The 16,798-nt window shown below is 41.8% G+C and overlaps 1 protein-coding gene across 3 annotated transcripts; it reads left to right on the top strand.

Moving 5' to 3' along the window:
* Positions 1-619: 619 nt before the first annotated feature.
* On the top strand, positions 620-14,812 carry ARGLU1 (arginine and glutamate rich 1). 3 transcript variants are annotated; one of them, XR_006414554.1, is made up of 5 exons: positions 620-1,171; positions 10,418-10,643; positions 12,454-12,511; positions 12,942-13,025; positions 14,017-14,152. XR_006414554.1 is itself a non-coding variant. In XM_044428638.1 (4 exons), exons 1-4 carry the CDS (start codon positions 807-809, stop codon positions 14,179-14,181), a joined length of 840 nt encoding a protein of 279 aa, XP_044284573.1. In that variant the 5' UTR covers positions 624-806; the 3' UTR covers positions 14,182-14,812. The 3 variants fall into 3 exon arrangements, 1 of the variants encoding a protein (XP_044284573.1); XR_006414553.1 differs by having other exon boundaries at positions 12,454-13,025; positions 14,017-14,082; XM_044428638.1 differs by lacking the exon at positions 12,454-12,511 and having other exon boundaries at positions 624-1,171; positions 14,017-14,812.
* Positions 14,813-16,798: the final 1,986 nt, after the last annotated feature.

Consider the following 16,798-nt stretch of genomic DNA (forward strand, 5'->3'; position numbering starts at 1 on the left):
GATTAGTATTCATTCACATCGCTACTACAATAGTAAGTGCCCTAACCTAAAATATCTTTGACATCACTATTAACACAGACGGGCGTTTTGCTTTGGAACAAAACAAAAAACAAAAAAACACCTCAGCAAGTTTTGCATCATACATGCAAGCCTGAGTATGATGTATCAATGAAGACTAGACATGTTTAGAAATGAAATCTATAAATTTATCAATTTAAGTAGAACTGCTTACACAGTCGTGGAACGAACAACATTATAGGCAGAAATTCCACGCCCCACAAGTGATACTGGGGCTCGTACAAAGAAGGACCTGTCACCATTTCTCAGCTCCGCTCTATCTATGCATTCTCTCCCCAGTTTTTTTCCCCCGAACCTGAGCTTCCTGTTTCCACTTCTTTCGCGCGCTCGGGCGTTTCCGTAATATACCGTTCGGCTCGGACCCATTCGGCTTTTTCCGCGAAGGGCCCTTGCCGTTCTTCGGGTACCTGAGGAAAAGACCACTCGAGCTACTTCGGATATTTCCGTGCAAGACTGCGGCGCTTTCCCTTTCCAAGGCGCGACGTCGAGGTGCATTGTGGGCGTGCGCGGTGCATTGTGGGGCGGGAGGAAGGACGAGAATTCCCGTCTCGGAGTCGGATAGCCGCCATCTTGTCTAGCTGCCTCTGGGCCTCGGGCCTGCTTTGGTGGACTAGCCTGCGAGGTTGTCCTGGTGCGCGGGGCCGAGCGGCGTGGATGTCGGGGGTGCCTTCAGGCCTGTGCTGAGGACCGCTAGGCCGGCGTTCGCGGAGCCAGGTGAGGCGCTCGGGATGGGCCGCTCCCGGTCGCGGAGTTCGTCCCACTCCAAGCGCGTCAAGAGCTCCAAGCACAACAAGAAGAACCGGAGCCGCTCGCGGTCCCGTTCTCGGGAGAAGGAGCGGGCGCGCAAGCGCTCCAAGTCCCGGGAAGGCAAGCGAAGCCGGCGGCGGGAGTCCCGCTCCAGGTCCCGCTCCAACACCGCCCCGTCCCGCCGCGACAGGGAGCGGGAACGTGACAGGGACCGAGAACGCGCCTCCTCCCCGCCGGACCGCATCGACATCTTCGGCCGCACCGTTAGCAAGCGCAGCAGCCTCGATGAAAAACAGAAGCGGGAGGAGGAGGAGAAGAAAGCCGAGTTCGAGCGGCAGCGAAAAATGTGAGCCCGGGCGCGGGGACGAAAAGAGATCTGGGGTGGGGGAAGATTGCGAAGACAGGTCTTCTTGGGGAAGCTCTGGATGAAGCCTGGAGAGGTAGCGGTAGCAGTGGGCTTTGGGGCTTTTTTGGTTTAATATCTGGAGAGGGTTACGGATGAAACCGGAAAGAAGCTCTTAAAGAAATAGATTGGTGGCGTGCGCGCGCGGGCGAGGGAAGCGGCTATAGGGACGAGCAAGGACGCTGTAGGACGTTTCTGATTTAAAAATGAGAGATTATGCAAAAGTGAGACTGAAATGGTCACTCAATGATGAAAGGTAGTTGTACATATTTACTGGGAATAGACCATGGTCCCATGTAACACGTGAGACAATGCTGCTTCCGTCTGGCCACCTGTCTTAGATACAAATGCCCATCCTCTCCCACAACAGCTTAATACAACCAGCACTTTTTCGTGATTGCCACCTCTTCATTCATCTTTTATAGGTAAGGCCTTTTTTATAACTTACAACTGACTTGTCATTCCTGTGCAGCCACCAGCCAGCCTCAGCCCAGTCTTTTTTATTTTCCCCTCAGTTATTTCACCTTTTATAATTGAAATGCCCAGCTGAGCACTTACTTTCTCTACAGAGCATTCAGCACTCTGATTGGATATTTGGTTTATCTAATGCCTGTAATAAGCAGAGCTAATCACTACCCGTAGCTTAGGGCTGTTGTAGGTTGACATTTGGGTGGGGATGGAGAGAACTAGGCTAGATCCACTTGATGAAAATGTTACACAGTTGTACTAAATTGATGCTTTCCTGGAATAATTTCTTGCTCTTTTGTAATTAGACAGTATTTTACAGTATTTCATACTGTTTTTAATTTATAATAGGGTTTGCAGTATTGAATGTTGTAAAAGTACAGTGATTATTCATAGAGTGATAATAGCATGTTAGGTACTGATATGGAAATGAAAAGGTGGATATCACACTTGCTCTTTGCACTGGACAAAAAACAGCTCCTATTGGAGGCCTTGCTTTTCCACCTTGGCATTTGGCCACTGCTTGTCTTTGCTTTCATTATACTGCTACTAGAGCATTAACTCTAAAGGAATCTGTCTGTACCTCATGTTGAAGTATTTAGTGATACATTCCTCTCCTGATGAGCCAAGCTTTCCTTAGCAGAAGCAAGTATGGTGCTGTGTACAGGGGCTTGATGAAGAGTATGTTGATAAAAGCTTCAATGTGAGGCATGTTGTTTCCAGAGATGGAGATGCGAGCAAGCAAAATTGTTCCTGTTGTTATAGGTCACTGTCATTAAAACTGTCAAATGCCACACATGCAGATAAGCAACACAAATTACTAAATTTAGTTAAGAGTTCTCACTGATACACTTTGTGGACTGGGAAAAATAAAAAAAAATCATATGGTTAACAGTGTACATACTTCACACAATGCTGTCAACTTGCATGGCTTTAAATAATATTAGACAAATTAATGGAAGATAGGGCTATACTACCTCTAATATCAGAGATGGTATGGCTTTGTATATCAGTTGTTGGGAGCAAGAGGGTGCTCTTGCACTCATAATCTACTTGTGGGCCTCTCACAGGCAACCATTTGGCTATTTAATGAACAGAATGCTCAACCGGAAAGATGTTTAGTCTGATCCAGCATGGGTTTTCTTTTATTTTCTAAGTTCAGTCAGGATCTTTTTCCTGTTACATCAATACTACTTTCATAAGCAATGTGAAATAATTGCATTTTATAGTTCCTCAAAACTATAGCCTATTTATTTATTTATTAAACACTTTTGTATGCCATCCTATTATACAAGATCTTAGGATGGCTTACAATATTTAAAAGAACAAATAAAACAACAATTTCAATAAATAATAGAACAGAACAATCACAAAACAAACAGAACGACTGAAGGTCATTTTAAAATACTGTTTAAATAAAAGGGTTTTAGCCTGGTGCCGAAAAGAGTATAAACTTGGTGCCCAGGCATACCTCTCTGGGGGATACATTCCAGAGTCTGGGTGCCACAGCAGAGAAGGCCCTACTCCTGAGTTGATGACCTTTTTACCTCTCTTAGGGAGAGTTCCCGGAGCAGGGCTTCTCCCATAGATCTTATGGGACGTGAGGGCATATAAGGAAGGAGACGTTCCTTCAGGTATCCTGGTCCCAAGCCATTTAGGGCTTTATAGGTCAAAACCAGTATCTTGAATTGGGCCCAGACTTCAATTGGAAGCCACCGAAGCTGGTAGAGGGCCTGCGTTACGTGAGAGTAACAGTATCCAGGAGTTTATGCATGCATATAACTGTGGGATAAATCTAAGCTTATGCGTGTGGACTTATGGGATTACCTTTCCCTCCTTCCCATCTTATGACCCTGTACTGCAGGGTCCCATAAACCTTAGGTGGAAGTGAGTGGGTCTGCAGAGGGAGGGGTAATTTGATCTGTCAGCAATTTCCATTCTGCTGGTAGATGAACACTGTTAAAATCCTGCATGTGAATGGTCTAACTTGTTAATAACATTGTTCATGAAAGGTGCATCACAATTTCTGTAAATTAGAATTTCTTCATTCCCCTGCACACCTACGCATTGTGTTCTGTGAATATATTATTCAGAAATAATATAGACTCTTCTTTCATAAGTCATTTCCATGAAAAAGCCACACAAGCAATCTCTGAACTGACTTTGAGTTGTTGTAATTAAACTATTATGATCTTTCAGCCTGGAGAGACAGTAGTCTTTCCAAGTATAAATTAAAGCTGCTTTGCCACATTGTCTTGCGATTTTACTATTGTCTTTTAAATCTCTAGATTTCTAGCTCTGGTTGTTCAGTTTCATTTTCCTGGGCTCTATATGCACAAGCTTCTGAGTGTGTCAGAAAGCCCACATAAGACTTGTGAAGTATATTGTTATAACCTTATATAGAGTGCTCACTGAAAGCAAGTATCATTTCTTAATGAAAAGTAAACATTTGATACATAACTCAAATTGCAATGTAGAATTTAAAGGTGCATAAAGTGATCTGTAGCCACTAAGTACTTCTGATTATCCAAGAATCCATAGCTAGTACTGAAGAGCAATTAGCATTTAGACATTTGTCTTCACACAACAAGCTGCACTGTAGAACATGCCACACATTGTGGCTTGTCTACCACAGGGACTGTGTGATATGTGCAACAAATGAGCTGACACATCATGGTTCCTGAGTTACCTTTTACCCTGTTTCCTCTACAGTTTGTTCTGCAGGTTTCCCCCACTTCTGCCACGAACTATTTTGGGCTTGTTGCAGCTTGATTTTTTAGTCAAGCCTTTATAGGGTTTTTTGTTGTTTTTTTTTAAAGATCACGAAGGCAGGCTTTTCAGCCTTCTTCTACAATCCCAGCTGGGACACACAAAGTGCTGCTCCGAGACCTTCCCCCCCGCCCCACATTATCTTTAGAGGGGGCCCTTTTAAAAAAAAAATACCTGCATTATTTTTAGGTGTACTCATAACATTTTCCTTGAAAAATATATCATTTATGCAAACGTGGAATTTGGGGTTAAAAATGGGGAGCCTGGGATGTGTACTGTTGAGAAAGAGTTGCCTGCAGGCCAAATCCAGCAGTCACCTACCCTCTGTAGCCCAGGCTGCAGGTAAGTATTTCCCATTCCCTACACTTTACCAGGCTCTCTCAATTTTGACAGATCTGGTCTGCAAGACTTCTTGCTAAACTAGATTGTATTTGCAGAAAGAGGATCTTTCTACCCTTTCTGCAGCATGATCTCATGGTTTTGTGCAAGCTGAGGACATACATTTCCCTAATTGTCCTCCAATTTTGCAGCCCCTTTCCTAATAGCACAGAGGGATCCTGCAAAACTGGAGTAAGTCAAAGTGAGTGGAGGTGGGGCTTCCTGTGAAATTGCTGCCCCTCCCCCCCAGCATAATGCTGTACACTTGCTGGGAGACACAAAGTAAACATCCCAAGGTGCAGTTGTAGTTGCAAAAAACATTTGGGGGGGGGGATGAAATGAGGTTGTGAGAAGCACCCTTAAAAGTAGACTCTTTAAGGTTGTTGAGGGTTTTTTGTGTTTTGTTTTGTTTTGTTTTGGAAGAGTGCTTACATGGCCCTGAGTTGCTCCCACTTTTCCAAGTGTGATTAACTGAGGGCCCAATGCTCCAAAAACAAAGATCCTGCCTAAATTAGTGTTTTGTGCAATATGATCTCAATTCTCTTCCAAGTAGGATCCCAGGGGGAGGAGAGTACTAACAAGTCGCAAGCATCTGCTCCATTTTGCCACTTACCCAGAAAACTGCTGTGGGGGGGCGTGGAATCCTAGTACATTTGACACATTTTAAAGGAAGACCCACTTCTTGTTGCTATGATTCTCTTCTAGTTTTGCAAATTTCCCATATGCTAACAGCTTTAAGGGTGAAAATTTCTAAGCATCGTAGAGGGTGGGTAGGTGTTAGATATGATTTGCAGGCAACTCCCTCACCAGTATCTACCCCATGCCCCTTGGTTTGAACCCCAAATGCTCAGATAATGCAATGGAAGATTTTAGGGGAAAATTATTATGAATACACCTCTTTGCACACATAATACGGGTATTTTATAAAAGGGGGGGGGACCATGGGTAGCCCCTCCATGAGGAGGTGTACCCCACTGATGTTCCCATTCGAATTGTGAAAGAGAGCTTGACAGCCTGCTTTCATGATCTCAGATTATAGTTTTAATTTCATCATCATCATAAAGTCAAATTGTGGTGAACTTGAAACTGTTTATGGCAGTTGTGGTGGGTGCGGGGATGCCTTTGCCGGCTTTCCCAGTGGTGCTTTGGATGGGTTGCACCGCCTGCCCCCTAATAACCACTTGGCTAGGTTGTCAAACCCTTCTGTCATTTTTGCAAAGGGGCTCTGTGACTGACTGGTGGCTTTGTCTGGATTTGGACAGTATGCAATGCCGCAGAGGATCAGACAAACCCTGCAAGAAGCTGTTGTGGGCTGGGCTGGCTTATAAGACTCAGGAAGCATATTGGGTTCAGAAACATGTGATGCCACTGTGGCTTACTGTGTCATGTGAGCTCAGTCAAGTGTATTGTAAAAATGGTGGCACACCTGGTTTATGCAATGCATAGGCTAAAACTGGCTTAACTTTTTTTTAAATTACAGTAAAGGGAATGACTAAATGCCCAAATGGATTCTAAATCAGCAGTATAGAACGTGGTTTGCATCCAAACCCTGCCAAACAGTGCTTTTAAAAGGTTACTTGGCACTAAGCTAGGGAAGAGACCTTCAGAAGCTACTATTTATTTATTTAAAACTTTTGTATGCTGTCCCTTATTCATGGCATCTCTGGATGGCTTACAGTCATTAAAACAACAACAATTACTAACAATTAACCAAAAAATACAATTAAATAAGTTAAATAAAAGCAACTGTTAAACATTAAAATGTAAATTAGTTTTTAAAATAACAGTTAAATAAAAAGGTTTTAAACCTGGCACCAAAGAGAATATAAACTTAGCGACAGGCACAGCTCCCCACGGAGTTCATTCCATAACCTGGGTGCCACCACAGAGAAGGCCCTCCTCTGAGTAGATATCCTTTTTACCTCCTTCAGGGAGGGTTCTTGGAGCAGGGCCTCTCCCGCAGATCTTAAGGGGCGTGAGGGCATATAAGGAAGGAGATGTTCCTTTAGGTATCCCAGTCCCAAGCCATTCAAGGCTTTATAGGCCAAAACCAGCACCTTGAATTGGGCCGGGACTTCAGCTGGAAAGCTGATAGAGGACCTACTATATGAGAATAACGACCAGTTCCCGTTAGCAACCTGGCTGCTCTATTCTGTACCAGCTAAAGTATCCGGAGCATTTTCAAGGGCAGCCCCATGTAGAGTGCGTTACAGTAATCCAACTGGGAGGTTACCAGAGCATGAATCACCATTGCTAGGCAGTGTTTGTCCAGTTAAGGACACAGCTGATGGACCAGCCGAAGCTGTAGGAAAGCACTTCTTGCCACTGCTGCCACCTGATTTCCAGCGACAGCTCCAGGCCGAGGAGTACTTCCAAGCTGCGGACTCTGTCCTTTAGAGGGAGTGCTACCCCATCCAGGACAAGGTCAAAATCACTTACCTGAAACCTTGATCCGCACACCAACAGGACTTCCGTCTTATCTGGACTGAGGCTCAGTTTATTGGCCCTCATCCAGCTCATTACCTCAGCCAGGCACCGGTTCAGTATATCCACTACCCCAACTGAAGTAGATGTAAAAGAGAGGTAGAGCTGGGTGCCTTCAGCACACTGATTATTCCGCAGCGCAGACCTCCTGATGACCTCTCCCAGCAGTTTCATGTAGATGTTGAAGAGCATGGGGGACAAAATAGAGCTCTGCTGAACCCCATGGCAAAGCTGCCATGGCACAGAGCTATAGTTCCTCAGCACCACCTTCTGGAATCGTCTGCCCAGGTAGCGGAACCACTACCATGCAGAGCCTAACCTGGCCAGCCTATCCAGAAGGATACTATGGTTGATAGTATCGAAAGCCACTGAGAGGTCCAGGAGAAGCAACAGGGATGCACTCCCCCTGTCCCTCTCCCTGCACAGGTCATCATACAGAGCAGCCAAGGTAGATTCAGTACCATAACTGGGTCTGAAGCCAGACTGAAATGGGTCCAGATAATCTGTTTCATCCAAGAGTGCTTGGAGTTGTCCCATCACCACCCGCTCTAACACCTTGCCCAAAAATGGGATGTTGGCCACCAGTCTAAAATTGGCGGCCAGCTCTGGGTCCAGAGATGCCTTCTTCAGGATAGGCTGTATCACTGCCTCCTTCAAGGGGGCAGGTACCTGGCCCTCTCTCAGCAAGGCGTTGTTAACCTCCCAGACCCAGGCACCAGTCCGGTGACTGACTTCTTTAAGTAGTCAGGAGGGGCGAGGGGCAAGAAGATAGGTGGTAGGACATACTATTCCAAGCACCTTGTCCACATCATCAGGCCGCAATAACTGAAACTCATCCAAAAATGATGGACCAGACGGGGCTGTGGACACCTCCCGTTCTGGAGTCATATCAACTGTAGAGTCCAGATCATGGTGAATCTGAAGTGATTTTTTTCCTTAAAGTGCTGGGCAAAGTCATCACAACGGGCTGCTGAAGGTGCAACCACATCATTTTCCTGACCAGACTGCTTCTTCGCCGCCCTCACCACCACAGCATAGGCTCGATAATGAGCACGTAAGTGTGTTCGGTCAGATTTGTCCCGAGATTTTTCTCCACCTGTGCTCTAATCATTGCCCGCAACTCAGGCGTATACCGTGGTGCCAAGTGGGCTCTGCCAGGTGGGAGAGGACACTTAGGAGTGATTGTGTCAATTGCCCTGCTCATCCCCTTATTCCACAAATTGACCAGGACCTTAACAGGAGCGCCAGTTTTATTGGCCGGAAAATCCCCCAGAGCCCTCAGGAATCCATCTACATCCATCCGGCTCTGGGAGTGGACCATCTTAGTAGGGCCCGCACCCTTCTGGAGGCAGAGATCAGCCCTGAGGCTGACCATGACAAAGGAGTTAAGATCTAATTTCTCACTTCCACGCCACCCTCTTCCCATCCCATCGAGAAAACCCATAGTAGGATCTTCAAACATAAGGCAATGTCTTATACCTTTATATGTGAGTTTCTCTTATTTAGAAGGATGTAATGATTTGCATTGTTTTCACATACATGTTTTTCATACGTTAGTATTACAAATCTTTGGGCAGCACATTCTGAAGAATTGCCCATGACTTAAGGTTAGGGGTAGGCAGGCAAGCCCCATGAAGTTGTATCATGAATGCAGTGTACAGAATAACAAAATCCAGTCCACGTAAGCCACACAGTCTTTGCATGTAGCCAGAAGCAATTCCTTTCCAGTCTGCACAACAAATGCCAAAGTATGGGGTAGTGCAGGACGTGTGTTTATGGGTGGAGACTGTACCTCACTTTAACTTTTTCTGGCATGACACATTGTACACTTAACTTAGTCGTAAGACTCAGCTGGCAGTTTGAGAGACTTCTAGGTGGCATGCATGTACAAGTCTAAACAATAAATTTCATTTCGGCATGATTGTTACCCAGCAGAATGAATGACTTTTAAATACTGTATTTTAGTAGGAAGGACATAAGCATATATCTCTCCATGCTTTAATTTGGAGTTGTGCCCAGTGCTTCTAGCCCTCATGGCTGTAGAAAAAACACTTAAAATATGAAACAACTATCTGTTAAAGAGTATGGACAAGTAAATAAGCTCAAAATTAACATTTTTATTTATGGTTTTAATTCTATAATATATGTAATTGAACTTCGTTTCAGTGAACTATTTTATCATACCGATCTATTTGTATTTGTAGTTCTATTGGACTTTCAAGAGAGGTGGTTGAGACCATCAGTGAGGGTATTGGTCTCAGTGAGGGTGTTCAAGAAAAGATTGGACAACCGCATGTTGGGGATTACCTGAGCGGAGCCAGCTGGAGCAGAGGGTCAGACTAGATGGCCTGGGAGACCCCTTCTGACTTGCTTTGTTTCTGTTTCTAGTTACCATTAGACCTCTATTTTAAGCATCTGCTTGGCTCAAAGAAATGATGTGCAAATTGCATTTTAACAAATAGGCAGATATTTGACTGATGACGGACTTCTCATGTTGTTGCTTCAAGTTTGTATTGTTATCCACTAGCATAGGCCTTTTTATGTATTGACCTTAATAAAAGTCTGGCCTTTTATCTGCATTATATGCACTGCTTGAAATAAGTTCTCTTTTGAATTTTTGAAAGTGTTAGAATGTACTGTTGGTGATGGTTCTCTTTTGTAACACAGCACATCAGTTTGCTGCTTATGAAATGTATTAACCTTTTTGCCATTAGGTATGGAAGGCAGTGTAGACTTAAATTATACAATGTCCTATGTACTTTGTCACAGGCTTCATCTTGAGCATGGCACATAAACATTTCTGAGGTTAGTTCATAGGTTATGTAGACATAGAATGCTAAGATCCAAAACAATAGTATATTGCAATATGGTTGCCTTTGCTGCATTTGAAGACTCATGCCATTGATGGCAGAACACAATACTTGATGCCATATTATATATTTCTACTTGTATCCTTTGTGCACACTTACAAGCTCACACACACTTTTGTACAGTTCTTTGTATATGATGTCATGTTGAATCAGTATGGTATAATCTTTAATTGGACTAGATGAGGTGGCAAAAATTCTTGACTTAGTATTTCTGTCCTTGTAGTCGGCAACAAGAAATAGAAGAGAAGCTTATTGAAGAAGAGACGGCTCGAAGAGTGGAGGAGCTTGTAGCAAAGCGAGTAGAAGAAGAACTGGAGAAACGAAAAGATGAGATTGAGCGGGAAGTTCTCCGCAGGGTGGAGGAGGCTAAGCGCATCATGGAAAAACAGTTGCTCGAAGAACTCGAGCGACAGCGACAAGCTGAACTTGCAGCACAAAAGGCTAGAGAGGTAACGCTCGGTCGTTTGGAAAGTAGAGACAGTCCATGGCAAAACTTTCAGTGTTGGGTTGTGCCTCCTGTTGCGTTCAGAAGGAGATGGAATACAGCAAATCTAATTCCCTTCTTGTATAAACTTGCATTGCTGCGAAACCTAATTTCTAACTTATTCAGAGGAGCCCACTGATACCTAAAATGGTTACTCTCCTAAAACCTGTGCAAGGATACTTGAATTTTAATGGAACTGACCTACATATTTGAGCATTGTTTGAAACTTTTGCCATGGCTGCAGGATATACCCACAGTCCTTTCTTACGGGGGAATGGGTTTAACAATTTATGACCATGTATCCATTTGTTTTGTTTTACCTAGACTGTAAGAGGCTTTATGCCTTCAGTCAGGGAGAAAAATTAAAAGCAGGGTCCAGCTCTGAGCTGCAGTACCTCTCAAACAAATAGATTTTCTTATTCTCCCTTTAAGGCAATCATGCATTCTTCTTGAAAACACAGTGGACTAATTCTGGAACTCTGATCCCATTCACTATCTTCACAAAAGGCTAATGCCAGATTCATGAGATCCATTTTTTTTTCAGTGACTACTAACAACTACTTCTTTTTCTCTAGACTAGAGAGTTGTAAAAGAGCAGGTTGTCTTTGTCTGAAGTTGAGCTAAACATGTGACTTCTTCTGTCAGCAGCTGGAGCAGAAGCTGAAAATGTCTTTCTGTGAGACAGTACTTTGCTACTGGAGGTTTTAATGCTTGCCAGCACTAATCACTCCAGGATCCCAAAATTTTGAAGTTGTACTTCTTTTAAACTTTATGGAAAATAGTGCTGAGAGTTAGACAACTTACTTCATACTTTTTTCCCTTATATGGCAATTTGACTAGGTGGCTTTAGTTGATTAGTTGATGATAGGAGAGAAGCTTCATTAAGATACATTTTCCTTTCAGGACTTTCATTTATGATACAGCATCTTTAAAAAAAATAATTGCATGTGCTGTAAATTCAGTTCAAATTTAACAAATCAAAAATTTGATTTTAAGCAACTGCTGCATTACTTAAAAATCAAAACAAAATTGAAAATCTTCGTACAATTGATTTTGGCTGAAATAATGGTTCCTTCCCCCCACCACCCCACCCTTCAGTAGATACGTATACAGCAGTTGGTAAGCAAGACACTGAGTGATATCATCAGGATTTTTACTGCACAGCATAATCTTGAATTCCTGGAGTGAAGGGTGCCAACCTGTAGCTGATTACTAGACATAGCAAGAAATCTTTTCTTCGCATACTTGCTTTGTTCCTATTAACTATATTTTTGTGCAGACCTCAGGCTAATTATAAAAACTTCCAAATATTAAAATAACTTGAATATTAATGATGGTTACTGAAATTACTCTTGAAACTTCTTGCAATCTTTTTGCTTATGGTTTGCATAACAAAGTTTCTATAAATTTATAAAGGAAACTCAATTTCAGATTTGATTTCCATAGTTTCCTGGATTCCTGAATTCCAGTTTAACTTGTAGAAAGACAGTTTTATACTGTCTTGAAGCTTGTCACACTATAGGATGTTCAGTCCATTTGCCCATGAAGGAAACCCATAGTTCCACGGAATATGGATTACCATTTGTACTTTACGCTAACAGTAAATGTATTTTTCTTATTAATTGTTTGCTTAGGAATGTTTTACATATTTTTGTTCCTTCTTACCGTAAACATCTGCATTCCTCAGCTCAGCCTTCCTTGTATGTTGTTTCTTTATAAATGGTTGAGCTGCTGATGCAGGCATTGCCAAGCTAACAGTACAAATCATTTTAAAGAGGAAGCTGGCGCGTATGGCAGCCGAGGAGCACACTCTGCAGGACACTGGACAAGACAGTAAATATTCAACTTTTAATGCTGATTAAAGGAGTATAGGTAAAGAATACGTAGGTATACATGATTGGTGAGACAAACTATTCACTTTATTTATATTTTATATATTACTCTTTTAATTTGGTAAATACTATCCAGTTTTTGTAGTTGTCCTTGTTGATTTGTGTGATATTAAAATACTAGTAATAACTGGCTAGGATTCTCTGATTAGGGAGGGTTTAGTTGGTTGCTGTTTGGACTGGGAGGGATGATTTAAATTTAGAGCTAGAGACAAAATTTAGTGGCTGCACAGTTTGCTGTTTGAAAGACAAATATGGTGGCTATAAAGCTGCCCCTTTAAGTCAGTTCACAGAAGGAATTCCTAGGAAGACTAGTGCAGATGGGTGAGTGAGTATTTTACTTTTCTAACATCTTACCCTGTCCTCCCCTTTAGGAGGAAGAGCGTGCAAAGCGTGAGGAGCTAGAACGAATACTAGAAGAGAATAATCGGAAAATCGCAGAAGCACAAGCTAAATTGGTAAGTAAAAGTAATAGACTGCAGTCCTGGGTGCATATACATAGGAGTAAGGCGCATTGATAATAGTGGGACTTGTGTCTGAGTAAACATGCATAGGATTGTACTTGTATGAGGAGAAGATTGGTAGACTACAACCTGGTGGAGTATTAAGAACTTAAGCCCATTGAAATCAATCAGTTTAAGAGCATTTAGTGCTATGCCACATTATAGTTGTGTAGGCCATATAGCTTCCTTATAGCCCCTGAGAACTGGCTCCAGGAGGCTGGGAAGCCTCCAGAGTAGCTGTGCGGTGGGGGTCTGAGACCAAACTAAACTAGAACAAGCTCTAGTGTGGTTCCACAAATGTTTGCATAAGTGCTAGTGGATGAGTTTCACAGTTACATGATAAGTATGTTTTAACAGCAGGTTTTATTTTGTGGAAATGGAAAAACATACTTGGATGTAGTTTCACTTTTTTGTGAAATAATCTAGCAGTGTGCAAACGCTCTTTTGCATATTTAAGTGAAACATGGTCTTTTGTTTGTTATTAAAAAGCCTGATTTCTGGGATCTTAACCTACCTCATCAAAGCTAGACTCTAGGTATATAATCACAAGAGAATTTGAAAGAAAGAAACTTCTTAATTCGGTTTGCAGTTTCTTTACTGCCTATCTGGAGCATGCTGGATTTTTTTGAAAGGATTTTCAACTTTTAAAAACAGCGAATGCTTTGGATTTGTAATTGAGAAGAACTAAAAAATTGTTTCTTAGTTCCCTTTGGGTGATAATTACAGAACATTATAGAAGTGCATATTTAGAGTATGCATTTGCTTTCTTGTCTTGAAAATGCATGAGCAGCCATTTTCCTTTCACCTGATGCTAATGAATTTAGTAATGTAGCATTTTCCTGGTGTGTTACAACATTGGACTCTTTCTTCAGTAACTCTGGAACAAGAAGTACCATGTGAAAATGGCAAAATGCGTTACCTAAACTTTACTGTTTCAATGTTATAGGCTGAAGAACAATTGAAAATTGTTGAAGAACAAAGAAAAATTCATGAGGAGAGGATGAAACTAGAACAAGAAAGACAACGTCAGCAAAAGGAAGAGCAAAAAATTATCCTAGGCAAGGGAAAGTCTAGGCCAAAACTCTCATTCTCACTAAAGAGTCAGGATTAAATTTCAGCTCTGAACTCTGATCGAAAATGAAACAAACTTTGTATAGTAGCTTCATGTTGAAGTGGGTTTTTTATTTTCTTTTGTGAGTTTTTTTTTCTTTTTGGACATCTGAAAAGTTAGCTTGTTCTAATAGGGGCTGTGCTCTGCATCTCTTATTTTAACTTCTGTTGAGTTAAATCCTTATCAGATCATTGTCTTCTTAAATAATCTTTTCTCATCTGTTTTGATTCTATGATAAAGTGGCTTGATGCAGGTCAGGTCATTTTATGAATTATGTATGGTCTGATAAGGTTTTTATTGACCCACTGATCTCAGAGTTATACTCTGGTGTTAACTATTAATGCTGGTTTTGCTGACCTTTTAAAGTTCGGCAAAAGTATTGGTAAATTCCCAAAAGTGTACTGGATCCTCAGTGGTTTGTTATATTGGTGTCTTCTGATACTATCCAACTATTGTGCTTGATGTTCCTGATACAGGTAAGGAAAACGTTGGTCAGTGTTGCTGGAGATGTGTCAAGGGAGTTCAGTATTGTCTCTGCTAGAATTGCTTTTATTCCACTGATAAAAATCAACCAGCATTCCCAATTGTGTAAATAAACCAATTTGACGAATAAAGTGAAGTCTTAAATTCATACGTTTAAGTAAATTTTTTTAGTGCATGTATATTTTTGTTAATGAACAGGACCACAGTTTCCCCACAGTCAAATTCACACTAGTATTAAGGTTTCCAGCATTTTTCATATTTTTAATGCCAAGTTTCAGTCTATAATTGCAACAAGTATAGTTGTGCCATTAAATGGCTGTTGCTGACTCAAGAGCGTCATCAAAATAAAGCTACTGTTATCTCGTCCATTAAGCCTCTCCTTTTCTTTTCCTGTTTTCTGGCTAGGAGCCAAAGAGTTGGTTTCCTTCAGTTTTTCCACTGATGGAACTGCTTTAGTAAGTACAAAGGAGGGGTTGCCCTCTTTCCTGTGCAGCCCCACACAGGCCTTCAGTGTCTGCCTCAGAAGGTTGGAGGACTTTCTGGAGCAGATTTGGTGGCACGGAGGAGACTACATGGGGGAAGAGAGGTTTAGAATGTCCTGCTGCATTAGAGGACTTCTGCTCATGTGACAAGTGTTTTTTGCCCACAGTTCTTTGAACTTGCCCTTGATTTCTTTCCCACTAGAGTAGGATTGACCAGTAATAACACTTCATTCACAGAGATATAGATATATATTTAACGAGACTGCTGTGACCCCAAAAGCATGCATCAGCATATCTGCCTGCTTAATATCATTGTTTGTGGTATTAGGCTAGTGCAATCGATGTCCCACTTGATGCACTTATTTTCTGGCATAGCACATCGTACAGTTTAAACATTAGTTTTTTCTTCGTGTAAAATTGTGGTTAAAATAATGAAGATAGGGTTGAAAGCAAGTTAACATTCCCGCCTTTCAGAGACAGAACATAAGGGATCCTGCTCATTGTTGCCAATCTCTGAATATTTTTGGCACCAGATTGAAAATTAATCCATCTAACATGAAATTTGTATGGATCTTTATTTTTCAGTTGTCATGTACTGTTTTTGCTGGAACTGCAGCATTCCTAATGTTAGTATTTGACTCAAAATGGATCAAAAAGTGATGGTGCCCTTTTCATTTTGCAAGTATGTAACATCTTTGCTGTCAGGTTTTCAGAATGTGGCCCTGATCTAAAGCAGCCTCCTGTTTTGTTTGCTCAGAGTCCAGGATGAAAAGATGATGAAATAGAGTTGAATAGTCAAAATATTTGAGAATGTCTGTAATAAATGATTACTGCTGTAAGCATTGTTCTGTTCTTACTTCCACTTGCATTTTTCCTAATAGCTAGCAAACTGTAGCCTATTTTAATCCTCAGTAGTTTGTATTTATTAACAATTGTATACTGCCAGATCTGCTAAAAAGCTATCAAGGAAGTATACAATTTAACACAACCAAAACATTACAAACTGTTGAAACATTAAAACAGCAAATTATAAAAGGCTAAATTGATGCTGTATTTTCACACAGTTTCTAAAGAACAAGTGTGTGGAGTCTAATAATTCTTGAGGGAGCGCCTGCTTTGGAGGCAATACGTAACTTGCAAACAAGCTTCTACGAGAAATGGTGCCCTCAAAGGGGTCTCCTGCTGATCTTCCTCTGATCAGGTGGTCCCTTATCCAAGTACTGTTGCTGTTTCATTCTTCAAAGGTTAAAAAGCAGCACTTACCTTTAAAAGAATTTTGAGGATCTGCTTCTTTGCAAGGATGGACACAAAGCCTTGTTTCATTTTGCAGCTGAATCTGGGGTGGTTCTGCCAGAGCAAGTACTTCCTGAGTGGATTTCTCTTGCTTGAAGCAAGAGAAGCAATTCTTCTCATTATCTTCCCTTGGAGCTCCTAGTGCCACTTCTGATGCTATTTTAAGAACCCTCCAATTTGTGTGTGTGTAGCGGGAGGAGTATAAACAGTTTGCACAAAAACACTTTTGTCATTCCACCAGTTGATATGATCCATTGAATCAAAACCTTCCATGGACTGAAGAAGCCCTTCTGTCCGTGAAAGGGGATACCAAAAATCCTTCACTACATTCCAACTTGTGAAACAAACTGGGCATTTGG

The sequence above is a fragment of the Varanus komodoensis genome, unplaced genomic scaffold (assembly GCF_004798865.1).
Source record: "Varanus komodoensis strain SLA01 unplaced genomic scaffold, ASM479886v1 scaffold2, whole genome shotgun sequence".
In the NCBI taxonomy this organism is placed as follows: domain Eukaryota; kingdom Metazoa; phylum Chordata; class Lepidosauria; order Squamata; family Varanidae; genus Varanus; species Varanus komodoensis.